The sequence below is a fragment of the Jaculus jaculus genome, chromosome 2 (genome assembly GCF_020740685.1).
Source record: "Jaculus jaculus isolate mJacJac1 chromosome 2, mJacJac1.mat.Y.cur, whole genome shotgun sequence".
Lineage (NCBI taxonomy): Eukaryota > Metazoa > Chordata > Mammalia > Rodentia > Dipodidae > Jaculus > Jaculus jaculus.
Genome location: NC_059103.1, coordinates 137097587 through 137110649, shown reverse-complemented (window position 1 = coordinate 137110649; position 13063 = coordinate 137097587). Strand labels below are relative to the sequence as shown.

Sequence of the window (13063 nt, the reverse complement as noted above, 5' to 3'; positions counted from 1 at the left end):
AAAAGTAGACTGAGAAATGAGAAGGGACTGGATGGGATGAATGAATACAGAAAACCTAACACAGGGAACAAAGAATGATACCTTGCAGGGCAGGTTTACCGATTTAAAAAGCAGGAAAATTGAGGCTGGAAAAACAGCTCTGTTAGTAAAATACTTGCCTGGCAAGCGTGAGGACGTGAGATTGATCTCTAGAACTCACATAAAAAAGCCAGGTGTGGTAGTACGTGCTTATAATGCCAGCACTGGGATTATGAGGAAGAGTCGGGTGGATCCCTGGGGCTCAGAGGACAGCCAGACTAGCCTACTTGATGAACTCCATGAGACCCTATTTCAAAGAGTGGGTGGCACTTGAAAAACAATACTGAAGGTGATCTTTGGCCTCTATGTACACATATATCTGCACACATAAGCACGCATGGGTACACACACACACACGTAGGAAATGATATTTAATTGTATCTGTACAGATAAAAGTATGCATGGGGTTTCTGGGAAGGACTTAGGATCCCATGCACAGGTGGAAAGAGACCTTTTCTCTGTAACAGGAAGAAGGATGTTAGGGGTAGGTGCAGGTTCATGTTAAGCTCTCAAAAACAGGAATCTGGGCTGGAGAAATGGCTTGGTGGTTAAGTGCTTGCCTGTGAAGTCCAAGGACACCGGTTCGAGGCTTGATCCCTCAAGACCCATGTAAGGCAGATGTACAAGGGGGAGAATGCATCTGGAGTTCGATGGCAGTGGCTGGAGGCCCTGGCACTCTCATTCTCTCTCTCTCTCTCTCTTTCTGCCTATTGCTCTCAAATAAATAAAAAAAAGCAACCACAGGAATCTGGGTTAGTTCCACTCAAAAAAAAAAAAAAAAAAAAAAGGCTGGAGAGATGACCTACTGGTTAAGGCACTTGGCCTGCAAAGCCAAAGGATCCAGGTTCAATTTACCAGGGCCCATGGAAGCCAGTTACATAAGATGGCAAATGCGTCTGGAGTTTGTTTGCAGCAGCTGGAAGCCCTGGTACACCCATTCTCTCTATCTATCTATATGCCTCTTTCTTAAATAAATAAAATTAAAATATTTTTAAAAAGACAAGATCATCTGCTATAAGAGAAGGGCAGTAGGGGAATGGACAATAGAATTACAAATACTTCAAAAAGCTTAAAAATTTAAAGAAAAACAATCATTTGGGGTATGTGTGCATGTATTTATGGTGCTAGCATCAAACCCAAGGTCTCATGTATGCTGAGCACATACACATCTTCACTGAGCTATACCCTTAGCCCACATTACACTTATGTACATAAAATGACTAAATGCCCAAACTGGAACTTTATTTAATCAATACAGCAATAAGTACAACTACCCTTCTTGTTTTTATCAGAGGTTTTTGGCTGCCCTTACATGTTTGTCATTAGTAAAAATTGGGGCAAACAAGCTAGGCATGGTGGTATATACCTTTAGTCCCAACATTCAAGAGTCTGAGGCTGGCCTGGACTATAGAGTTAATTCCAGGACAATCTAAGCTAGACCTGCCCCCAAATAAATAAATTGTAAAGGGAATAGAAAGGGAGAGAAGAGGGACTTAATAGGATGGTATTTGTATATATGTAAGTAGAAGAACAGATTAAGGGAGTGAAAAGGCCTAAGTAAGGTAAGGGGAAGAGACTGAGTAAAGGAAAGGTGGGGGGAGGGCTAATCAAAACCTAAGAGGATATAAAGTCATATGGACACCTACTTTTTTGGACAATGGAACACTCGGAAGACATAGATTGTTACTAGAAAACTTTCAGTGACAGGGATGGGATACCTTCCAGTGAGTTGTTGGCCAGGGAGGTCCCTGATGCCCCCAAAACATTATAGGCCATTGCCAAGGTCCTTGGTTTCCCACCAGGAATAGATGGTAAGACCCTACTGCTAAAGATTCCACATACTTGGGCTATAAGGTCACTGAGAAATCCTGCTGGAACTGAGCGGATAACCTCCTCCATGTAGACCAGCTGACAGAAAGCTGGAAAAAGCCACACTGCATGCAGTTCAATGGGAGAGAGAGAACAACAGTGGACATTGTAAGCCTTAAATTTGGCCACCCAGGCCAAATGAGCCAATGGGTGCAATAGTGACAGGTCTGTCATGGTGGAAACTAACTACCCTCCAATTAGACTGGAGGCCTGCTCCATGGGGGGAATACATCCCTGATACTGAAAACTTAAAACAGGGGTAGTCATGAGCCCTAGGGGTGTAACATCTGTCGCTGTCTGGCTAAATGTATATACTATGCTCACCAAACTGCCTAGTAAGCACTTCTCTTAATGTTCATACCCTTATATTAATGCTACTCTCATTTTTGGTAGAGAACTTTCTTTTGTCAGATGGCAGTGATTTGGGGATGACTCAGAGGGCATCATGCTGCTGGGAAGAAGTGACAGGAGTGCTCAGCACTGAAATATCTCCATCACACCTTCCAAGGCTCAGGGTCCATTGTGGAAGAGGTGGCAGAAAGAATGTAAGAGATGAAGGAAGGATAGGACTCCTTATAACGTACTTCTCCAGACACAAAATGGCCTGGGTATCCATGACCTCACAGTGCCTGACACTCTTACACAAGACCATCATAATAGGAGGAAAAGATCATGACATCAAAATAAAAGAGAGACTGATTGAGAGGGAGAGGGGATGTGATGGAGAGTGGAGTTTCAAAGGGGGAAGGGGGGAAGAAGGGAATTACCATGGGATATTGTTTACAATTATGGAAGCTGTCAATAAAAATATAAAAATTAACAATAAATAAATAGTAAATAAATTGGGGAGAGCAACTGTATAATAAACAACACTTTTTGACCCATGAAATCTTCAACATACGTTGTTTTTAAGAAAGAGAAATGGAAAGACTCAGCAAAAGCTAAAAGGAATCTGGAAGTTACAAGAGAAGGTTTGGAAGAGTTAGCACAGACTGGGATGTCAGTTGAGTGGAGAAACAAAGAGCATCACCAGTGGTGCCACAAGGAGGAGTAACATGACTACGACACCAAACACTCCCATGTGGCGCTACTGTGTTCTTACCTCGGCATTGTTAAACAGCCCATAGCATGACGGCTGGATTTATCAAGGGTTGCAATTTCTGACAGCAAGTTCAATAAAGGGACTAAGAATAAGGAACAAGGAGGTGTGAAATATTAGCAAGGCTGAGGGATACAACACTGACAGACCCATCCACTAAACTGGAATATAGGAAGAATAGGAAAGCAGTAGCAGAAAAGTCTATTACCCACAGTTCAGGACTGAAAATAGCCTTCAAGAATTTCTGATAAAAGAATTTAACACAGTTAGGTTCACATTATACTGAAAGCAACATTAGCTAACTGAGGGTCCTGATTCAAAACAAAGGGCATATTCTATCATTATCTCAAGGAAGTGTAACCAAATCCTCAAAAAAAAAAAAAAAAGGTGATTTAATGTTAGTTTAAGGCAGAAAGAATTATCTTGTGAAGAAACAAGGAGGCACTTAAAGCTTCTTAGTAATGAAAATAATTTAGGAGCTTACACCTCCCTAAGCCCTATTACAAAGAATACCAGCTGGTAAGCCTCTGTTGTAAGTTCATGGAAATACCTATAGTATTTAGCAACAAGAACTTACATTTCCAAGGCCTGGTATACTGGCACATGTCTGTAACCCCAGCACTTGGGAGGCAGAGGCCAGAGGATTGCCTAGGCATCACATATTTGGCCTCAACAAAAACAAACAAAACTCCAGGCATGGTCACACACATCGATAGCACTTTGGATACTATATAGTAAAACTCTTGACTTCAAAAAATAAGTAAATAAATACAATAAAAAACTTTTAAGTAGCTAAAAAAATACACGACACTTTTTAGAAAGAAGAGGAAAAACTCACAAATGAAAATCAAGTAAGTAAAACTCAGATGTGGAATATAAAACAGATTATATTATCAGGAAGAGCAAATAAAAAAAATGTGAGATAGTGCTGGAGAGATGGCTTAGTGGTTAAGGCATTTGCCTGCAAAGCCAAAGGACCTGTGTTTGATTCCCCAGAACCCATGTAAGCTGGAGGCACAGGGTGGCACATGCATTTGGAGTTTGTTTGCAGTGGCTGAAGGCCCTGGCACACCCGTTCTCTCTCTCTCTCCCTCCCTTCTTTCCTCCTTCCCTCTTTCTTTCTCAAATAAATAAAATATTTTTAAAAATCTGAGATAAAGTGCTTTAAGCACTGTCCAGTTCTATACGAACACTGGTGAAAATTGTGAGGATAAGAATGCTTGTTTTTCAATTGTGTTCTTCAATAACTATCCCACTCAATTCCATATAAAATAAGGATTTATATTCAAATTCTCAGTTTAAGTAAAGACAGAAACATGTTACATACAAAATCTTCTTTGGCGCCAAGTCGATTTTGCCTGTCTTTTTCTAGGAGTTCTTCTAAAATGGACCAGGCTGTGAGGCTTACTCCAGGTCTCAAGTTTAGGGGTTTATGCAGAATATTATCATACATCTCAGCAACGTCTCGACAGTAAAATGGAGGCTGGAGAAAAAGAAAAGTAAAATAAAACATGGGCCTCTTGGGGCATAGACAAGAGTGTGGCCTCCTGAGGCAAAAAGATGCTCGGGCTTAGCATACTGCATGGGGCTTAATGAGTGTTCCCTGAGCAAGCCAGAGTCAGCTTATTTACTAACACCGCGTAGATAACCATTAAAGTGCACACAACTTACAATAGTACGTTGTACAGAAAACAACCACAAAAAAGGCATAATGACAGAAACACTGAAAACAGATATTTAAGACAGATTAAACTTTAAATGACCTCTTCAGACTTTGGAATAAACTTATCAAAATAAAGTGATAGAAACACAAAGGTAATGTTCTTTTCAAAGCATGTATGAAGATGACAGCATTATCAGTATGCTTTGTAGAATCAAAGATGCTACTGTCATAGCCTAAAGACCTTCACATGCAATTGCAATGTGAACATTAGTCAGCTACGTATCTGGCTAAATTTTAAAATAAAAATATTTTTAAAGACAGTTTTTTTTATGCTGTTTATGTTGTATTAAAGTTTTATAGTCCTATCATTTTTCTTTTAAAATATAATCTTATTTTATACTTTCAAAGTTATAGCTTTCAATAAGTCAGCCATGACTGTAATCAAGGATAAAGAAGAGACAGTGTTGGCTTTCCCAGAAATTAGCTATATGACACAAATGCTCAAAAAGTATACCTCACTGTGCTAAACTTCACATTTCCCAGTAGCATGAGTGCATGTATACACACACACACACACACACACACGACCATGTTTCAGCTGATAGCAGCATTTAACATTAGAGTTGGCAACAACCTGATGGACTGCTGTATGGTTCCTAGCATGAGGTCACTTAAGTGACCACAAAAGATATCTAGAACTACCCCAAAGTTTTCAAAAAGGATAAAAAAAAAAAACACCAAAAATTATTATTGTGAAGATTGGTAAACTACGTAAAATGCCTTACTTTGGGTTGTAGTAATATCTCAATGAAGTAATCTAACTTCCATTTTTTTTTAGAGACAGAGATAAAGAGAATTGGGGCCTCAGCCACTGCAATTGAACTACAGATGCTTGCGCCACCTAGTGGGCATCTGAGTCCTTGCACTTTCCTCACCTTTGTGCTTCAGGCTTATGTGGGATCTGGAGAGTCAAACACGGTTCCTTAGGCTTTGCAGGCAAGTGCTTTAACTGTTAAGCCATTTCTCCAGCCTGTAACTTTCATTTTAATCAGAAGTTCTGGCTGGCCTTGGTCTTGTATGTCATTGCCCACTAAAAACCCGGGAAATCAGTTACATAGTAGACATTACTCCCCCCCACCCCTAGTGAAATATTTAAGCCATGGTGTTTTCAGGGATTGAAACAGAAAGTGGTCTCCAGTGATAGAAAAATTAGACACCTGTGTATTAATTCAATCCTGTAAAAACCTGTAAGATGGGCTGGAGAGGTGGTTTAACAGTTAAGGCATTTGCCTGCAAAGCCAAAGGATCCCACGTAAGCCAGATGCTCAAGGTGGCGCATGCATGTGGAGTTTGTTTTCAGCGTCTGGAGGCCCTAGTGCACCCATTCTCTCTCTTTCTCAACTACATAAAATATATTTTTAAAAATAGAAAAAAACCACAAAAGACATTATTTTATGAAATAGACATACATTAATAACTGCAAAAATTTTTATTTCCATCTTTTTGAAATTAGGCATGTGAATGAAAGCAAGTAAATTTAATGTTATAATTACATGTCTATAAAAGTGTAAAGTCGGGGGGAGGGAAGGAATTACCATGGGATTTTTTTAATATAATCATGGAAAATATTAATAAAAATTTCAAAATTTAAAAAAATGTAGAAAATATCTTAAGTAATAGAGAAATAATTATATTGGTTTTTAAAAATAGTGACGTTTTTCTTTTGCACATATTTCTAACATGGGTTTGGATTCTTTAACAATGAATGCCATTATGGCTTTGTTGATGCCATATAATGTCTCTGAGACGTTTAAAGGAGGTTATTAATTATATTATTAGTAAGTGCATGGAATAATAAAACAGAAATACATACCAGCCCATACAGCATCTCATACAGAACAGCACCAAGGCACCACCAGTCTACAGTGTTGTCATAGGGCTGTTTTCTGATCACTTCAGGGGCAAGGTACTATGAAAAAGAATACAAATATTATAGCAGCCCATCAAAACTCTAGACAGACTTTTGGAAGAATTAAGAAACTTAGCCAATTTTACGTTTTATTATCACACTTAAAGGCATATTATCTACATTTTCAATGAGCGGCATGCTCTCATTCTGTGTGTAGCTCTCAGGCAGTGTCAGCTGGAACACTGCTCAAAATACATGTACTCATGTCACTTTCCCCAGAAACTGAGGGAGTAAGACACACAGAATGGGATAGTAAATGCATGATCCATAATGCTGAGTATGTAAAGTATGCACTTTGGAAGAGTCTTCCATCAAATTATTTATTTTAGAAGTTAGGCAGGAATAGTGGACATAGCTGTAACCCCTAGTACTTGGGAAATAAAGGCAGAAAGATAAGAAGTGACACACATATACCCAAGTTCATTTGATCACTATTCAAAATCTCCTTCTCCCTTTGAAACAGGGTTTCCTTATGATACTCAAACTGACCTTGTAATCCCAGGCTCAGGTCATCTTCATGCCACCATTTTCAGCTTAAGAAAGTTTAATTTGACACTTATCCATTTTTTTCTTTATAGTGTGACTTATTTAAGATTTACAATAGCCAATTCTCAAGCATATTTAGAAAACTTACATAACTTGTGAGGTAACTACTGACATTTTAATTGGTGAAAATGCTCAACATATATGCATACATTAATGGTTTTCACATGGCATTTCCATAAATGTGCACAAAGTAAGAATTTAAAATAAATTGTAAGGATTATTATGTTAAGAATATATATGTGCGGTGCTGGAGAGATGGCTCAGTGGTAAAAGGTGCTTGTTTACAAAGCCTGATGGCCCTGGTTCAATTCCCCAGTACCCATGTAAGCCAGATGTACAAAGTGGCACATGCATCTGGAGTTCATTTGCAGTGCCAAGATGCCCTGGTGTGCCCATTCCCTTTTGTCATTCTCATTCTCTCACTTACTCTCCACCTTCCACTGCTTGCAAATAAGTAAATGAAATATTTAAAAAACATATAAATGTACATAAGATAAGAATTTAAAATAAATTGTAAGGATTACTATGTTAAGAATAAAAAGGAAGCTGGGCGTGGTGGTGCACACCTTTAATTCCAGCACTCGGGAGGCAGAGGTAGGAGAATTGCCGGGAGTTTGAAGCCTCCCTGAGACCACATAATGAATTCTAGGTCAGTCTGGACTACAGTAAAACCCTATTTCAATAAACAAACAAAAGAAAAAGAAAAAAAAAGAAAAGAAAAGAAAAGAAAAAGAATAAAAAAAATATATTTTCTTCTAACATGATCAGACAGAATCTATCCTGGGTAATACTTAGGTGTGATTGTGATTTTTTTTTCCTCCCTCTATCTTTGGCTTTATTTTCTTTTCTTAAATAAACAATTGATTTTTATTACAAAGTATTCCAGCAACATATATAAAAAAACAGAAACCAATAAAGCTAGCACACAGTTACAGGCAATGTTAGTATTTCCTCATATTTGTCATAGCTCATTAAACAAAAACAACAGTATTAGGTCTGGGGAAGTGGATCAACAGTTAAAGACATTTGCTTGCAAACCCTGCTTGCTCGGGCTTAATTACCCAGTACCCATGTAAAGCCGGACACAAGCAAGTGGTGCATGCAACTGGTGTTCATTTGCAGTGACAAGAGGCCCAGATATGCACACACATATACAAATAATTTTTTGTTTTTCGAGGTAAGAGGCTAGCCAGGAATTCAGTCTGTAGCCCCACGCTGGCCTTGAACTCACAGTGATCCTCCCACTTCTGCCTCCCAAATACTGGGGTAGATTGAAGGCATGTGCCACCATGCCTGGAAATAAATTTTTAAAAAGTAAGTTTTGATAGTGCTGGAAAGAAGTGACTGCAGTACTGAGTAACATCTCGATCACATCTTCCAAGGCTCAGGGTCTAATGCGGAAGAGGTGGTGGAAAGAATGTAAGAGCCAAAGGAAGGGTAGGACTTCATATAACATGCTCCCTCCAGACATAAAATGGCCTGGATATCCATGACCTCCCAATGTCTGACACTACCTACACAAGACCATCATAAGAGGAGGAAAAGACCATGACATCAAAATAAAGGAGAGACTGATTGAGATGGGGAGAGGGTATGATGGAGAATGGAATTTCAAAGGGGAAAGTTGGGGGTGGGAGGGAGGGTACTACCATGGGATACTTTTTATAATCATGGAAAATATTAATAAAAATTGAGAAAAAAAAGCAAGTTTTGGGCTGGAGAGATGGCTTAGCAGTTAAGGCACTTGCCTGCAAATACAAAGGACCCAGATTCAATTCTCTAGGACCCATGTAAGCCCAGATGCCCAAGGTGGCACATATGTCTGGAGTTTGTTTGCAGATGCTGATGGCCCTGGCGTGCCCTTTCTCCCACTCCTTCTCTCCCTTTCTCTCTCAAATAAATAAATAAAATTATTTAAAATAAATAAAATGAGTTTTATTAAGACATTCATATAGCCAGGCATGGTAGCGCATGCCTTTAATCCAGCACTTGGGAGGCAGAGGTAGGAGGATCATCATAGGTCTGAGGCCACCTTGAGACTACACAGTGAATTACAGGTCAGCCTGGACTAGAGTGAAACCCTACCTCCAAAAAAACAAAACCATACAAAACAAAAAAGATATTCATATATTGGCCAAGCATGGGGGTGCATGCCTTTAATCCTAGTACTCAGGAGGCAGAGGTAGGAGGATTGCCATGAGTTAGAGGCCAGCCTGGGACTATAGAGTGAGTTCCATGTCAGCCAGGGCTAGAGTGAGATCCTACCTGAAAAAACAAACAGAAAGATATATTCAGTGTAACACAGCCTTTGAAATGTACAATTCAATACTGTTATCATATTTATCATTATGTGCAAATATCTCCACAGTGAATTTTGTGAAATTTTTACTGATAGTGACTTTTTTCTTTGGGGAGGGGATGGTTTCGAGATAGGGTCTTGGTCTATCCCAGTTTGGCCTAGAATTCGCTATGTGGTCTCAGAGTGGCCTTGAACTCATGGTGATCCTCCTACCTCTGCCTCCAAGTGCTGGGATTAAAAGATATGTGCCATCCTGCCCAGCCTGATAGTGATTAAAAAAAAAGGACTATAAATATAATTAAATGCTTAAATAAGTTCAAGATAAACCTTCAATATTAAAAATGAAAAAGCACATTTATCTTTATTAGTGTATCTAAAAGGTCTTATGCTATTTCAGAATAACATAAGACACCCATACGCACAACACACACACACAAATTTAGAAAAAGTTTTTCAAAAAATATAGTACATATTACCAACTATTAATACACTAAATATCCAGAAAGGACGACAGCTTATCAGATATTTCCAGATGGCTACAAACTGAAATAAGTTTTTGTTTCATTTTTCTTATTTTCATTTTGTATACATAATATATTATTCATATTTAAGTTTCATAAATTATCATATCAATGACCAGACATATTTCTTACCTCTGGTGTTCCACAAAAGGTTGTGGTGGTGTCAGAAATAGCAATTCCTTCTTTACAAAGCCCAAAATCTGTTAAGACAACATGTCCCTGAAAAACACAAGACCAGTAAGATAAAACAATGCATGGATACAAATAGACAATTTAAAAAAGAATTCTTTCTTTCTTTATTTGAGAGAGAGAGAATATAAATATGGGCATACCAAGGCTTCTAGCCACTGCAAATGAACTCCAGATGTATGTGTGACCTTGTGCATCTGGCTTACATGGGTCCTGGGGAATCTAACTTGGGTCCTCTGGCTTTGCAGGCAAGTGTCTTTACCACAAAGCCATCTCTCCAGCCCAAAATAGGCAAATTTTAAACTTTTTTTTTTTTTTTTTTTTAATGAGAGAGTGAGTGAATTGGCACAACAGGGCCTTAGCCACTGCAAACAAACTCCAGATACATGTTTACTTTGTGAGCATGCACCACCTGCATGCATGCGTCACCTTGTGCATCTGGCTCATGTGGGTTCTGGGGAGCTGAACCTGGGTCCTTAGGCTTTGCAGGCAAGCACCTTAATCACTAAGCCATCTCTCCAGCCCATCTTTTTTAAATTATTGATTTATTTATTTAAGAGACAGAGCAAAAGAGGCAGACAGAAAGAGAGAGTACGGGTGTGCCAGAGCTTTCTGCCACTGCAAATGAACTGAAGATGCCCGCGTCACTTTGTGCATCTAGCTTTATGTGTGTACTGAGGAACAGACCCCAGGCTGTCAAGCTTTGCAAGCGCTTTTAACCATGGAGTCATCTCTCCAGTCCCCCGCCTTTGGGAGATAGGGTCTTATAAAGCCCATTATGGTCTCAAATTTAATGACTTGAATTTCTTATCTCCCTTATCTCCACTTTGTAAGTGTAGGGATTAGAGGAGTGGGCCACCACGTTGAATTTTTTAATGAGGTTTTTGGAGATCCTGGGCCCTCTATGCATGCTAGGCAGGCACTCCTGACAACTGTCTATATACCCAGTTCCTAACTGAATTTTGAACTCCTTTTTATTTAAACTATAGGTACATAGGAAAGTGCAATAGGACACAGAATGTACCCTCACCCAGATTCACAAATAAACTGACATCTTGGGGCTAGAGGGATGGCTTAGAGGTTAAGGCATTTGCCTGCAAAGCCAAAGGACCAAGGTTGAACTCCCCAGGACCCATGTTAGCCAAATGCACAAGGGGGTGCAGAGTCTGAAGGCCCTGGTGCACCCATTCTCTCTCTCTCTCTCTCTTTTTCTCTGTCAAATAAATAAATAAAAATAAAATATTTTTTAAAAACTGACATTTTGGAGCTAGGCATGGTGGCTCACATCTTTCATCACAGCACTTGGGAGGCTGAGGTAGGAGGATTACCATGAATGTGAGGGCAGCCTGGGCTATAGAGTGCCAGGTCAGCATGAACTAGAGTGAGACCCTGCCTCAAAAACCTAAAACAAACAGTCCTGACATCTCATTACAGTACACCGTCAAGCAAGAAACTGACACTGGTAACTACAATACTGACCTCATTTGGTGTCATGATTTTGAACATATATGTCCGTGTGTGTGTGTTCTAAGTAAAACTAATGTAGAAATTATAATGCCCACCACAATCATGACAATGTGTTCCATCAAAAGGAATTCCTTGCTACTCCTTTATCAAACATTAACAGACTTCTCCGACTCTGTGAGTTTGTTATTTTGAAAATATTACAAAAAGGCAATTATGCAGTATGGAATTTTTACAACCTTTTGCTTTTTCCCCACCCCACCCCAGGCTGTCCTGAAACTCTATACTCTCAGGCTGGCCTTGAACTCAGAGATCCTCCTACTTCTGCCTCCTCCCAAGTGCTGGGATTAAAGCTGTACACCACAATGCCTAGCAAGAACTAGAAGATTCATTCATTTATTTGTTTGCTTATTTGGGTTTTCAAGGCAGGGTCTCACTCTAGCCCAGGCTGACCTGGAATTCACTATTGTAGTCTTAGGCTGGCCTTGAACTCACAGCAATTCTCCTACCTCAGCCTCCCAAGTGCTGGGATTAAAGGCGTGTACCACTGTGCCCAGGGGAGAGTCAGAGACAGAGAAAGAATGGGGACACCAGGGCCTCTAGCTACTGTAAACAAATTCCAGACATATGTATCATCTTGTACATCTGGCTTTATGTGGGTACTGGGGCAAGTGCCTTAACCACTGAGCCATCTCTCCAGTCCTTATTTATTTATTTGTTTTTTTCTTTTTGAGGTAGGGTCTCACTATAGCCCAGGCTGACCTGGAATTCACTATGTAGTCTCAGGGTGGCCTTGAACTCATGGTGATCCTCCTACTTCTGCCTCCCAAATGTGAGGATCAAAGGCGTGTGCCACCATACCCAGCTTATTTTATTTATTTTTAAGTTTTTATTTCTTTTTATCTATTTTCAAGCAGAGAGAGAGACTGAGAATGGGTGCACCCTGGCCTTCAGCCACTGTAAACAAATCCCAAATGCATCAAACCCAGGTTCTTAGGCTTTGTATGCAAGTGCCTTAACTGCTAAGCTATCTCTCTAGACCCCAAATTAGAAGAGTTTTTAAAATATTTATCTTTATTTATTCATTTATTAGAGAGGGAGAGAAAGAGAGTGAGAATGGGCACACCAGGGCCTCTAGCCACTGCACACGAGCTTCAGATACATGAGCTACATGTGCATCTGGCTTATATGGAACCTGGAGAATCAATCTGGGTCCTCAGGCTTCAATTAAGTGCCTAAATTGCTAACCCATCTCACCAACCCAAGAAGATTTTTTTAAAAGACAGTACTTACCATTGAATCTAAAAGTATATTTTCTGGTTTCAAGTCTCTATAAATTAAAAGGAAAGCAAAGAAAACCTGATTA

The 13063-nt window shown here is 39.5% G+C and overlaps 1 protein-coding gene across 3 annotated transcripts in view; it reads right to left on the bottom strand.

Annotated features, from left to right (window-relative positions):
• The window catches only part of LOC101596981 (serine/threonine-protein kinase Sgk3), a 148641-nt gene that overhangs the window by 11084 nt on the left and 124494 nt on the right, over positions 1–13063 (bottom strand). For all 3 annotated transcript variants that reach the window (XM_045143789.1, XM_045143791.1, XM_045143790.1), the window contains 4 exons: positions 12991–13027; positions 10177–10263; positions 6583–6678; positions 4374–4529 (listed from right to left, as the gene is read on the bottom strand). In XM_045143789.1, coding sequence (XP_044999724.1) covers positions 4374–4529; positions 6583–6678; positions 10177–10263; positions 12991–13027 — 376 coding nt within the window. The remainder of the gene's footprint in view (positions 1–4373; positions 4530–6582; positions 6679–10176; positions 10264–12990; positions 13028–13063) is intronic.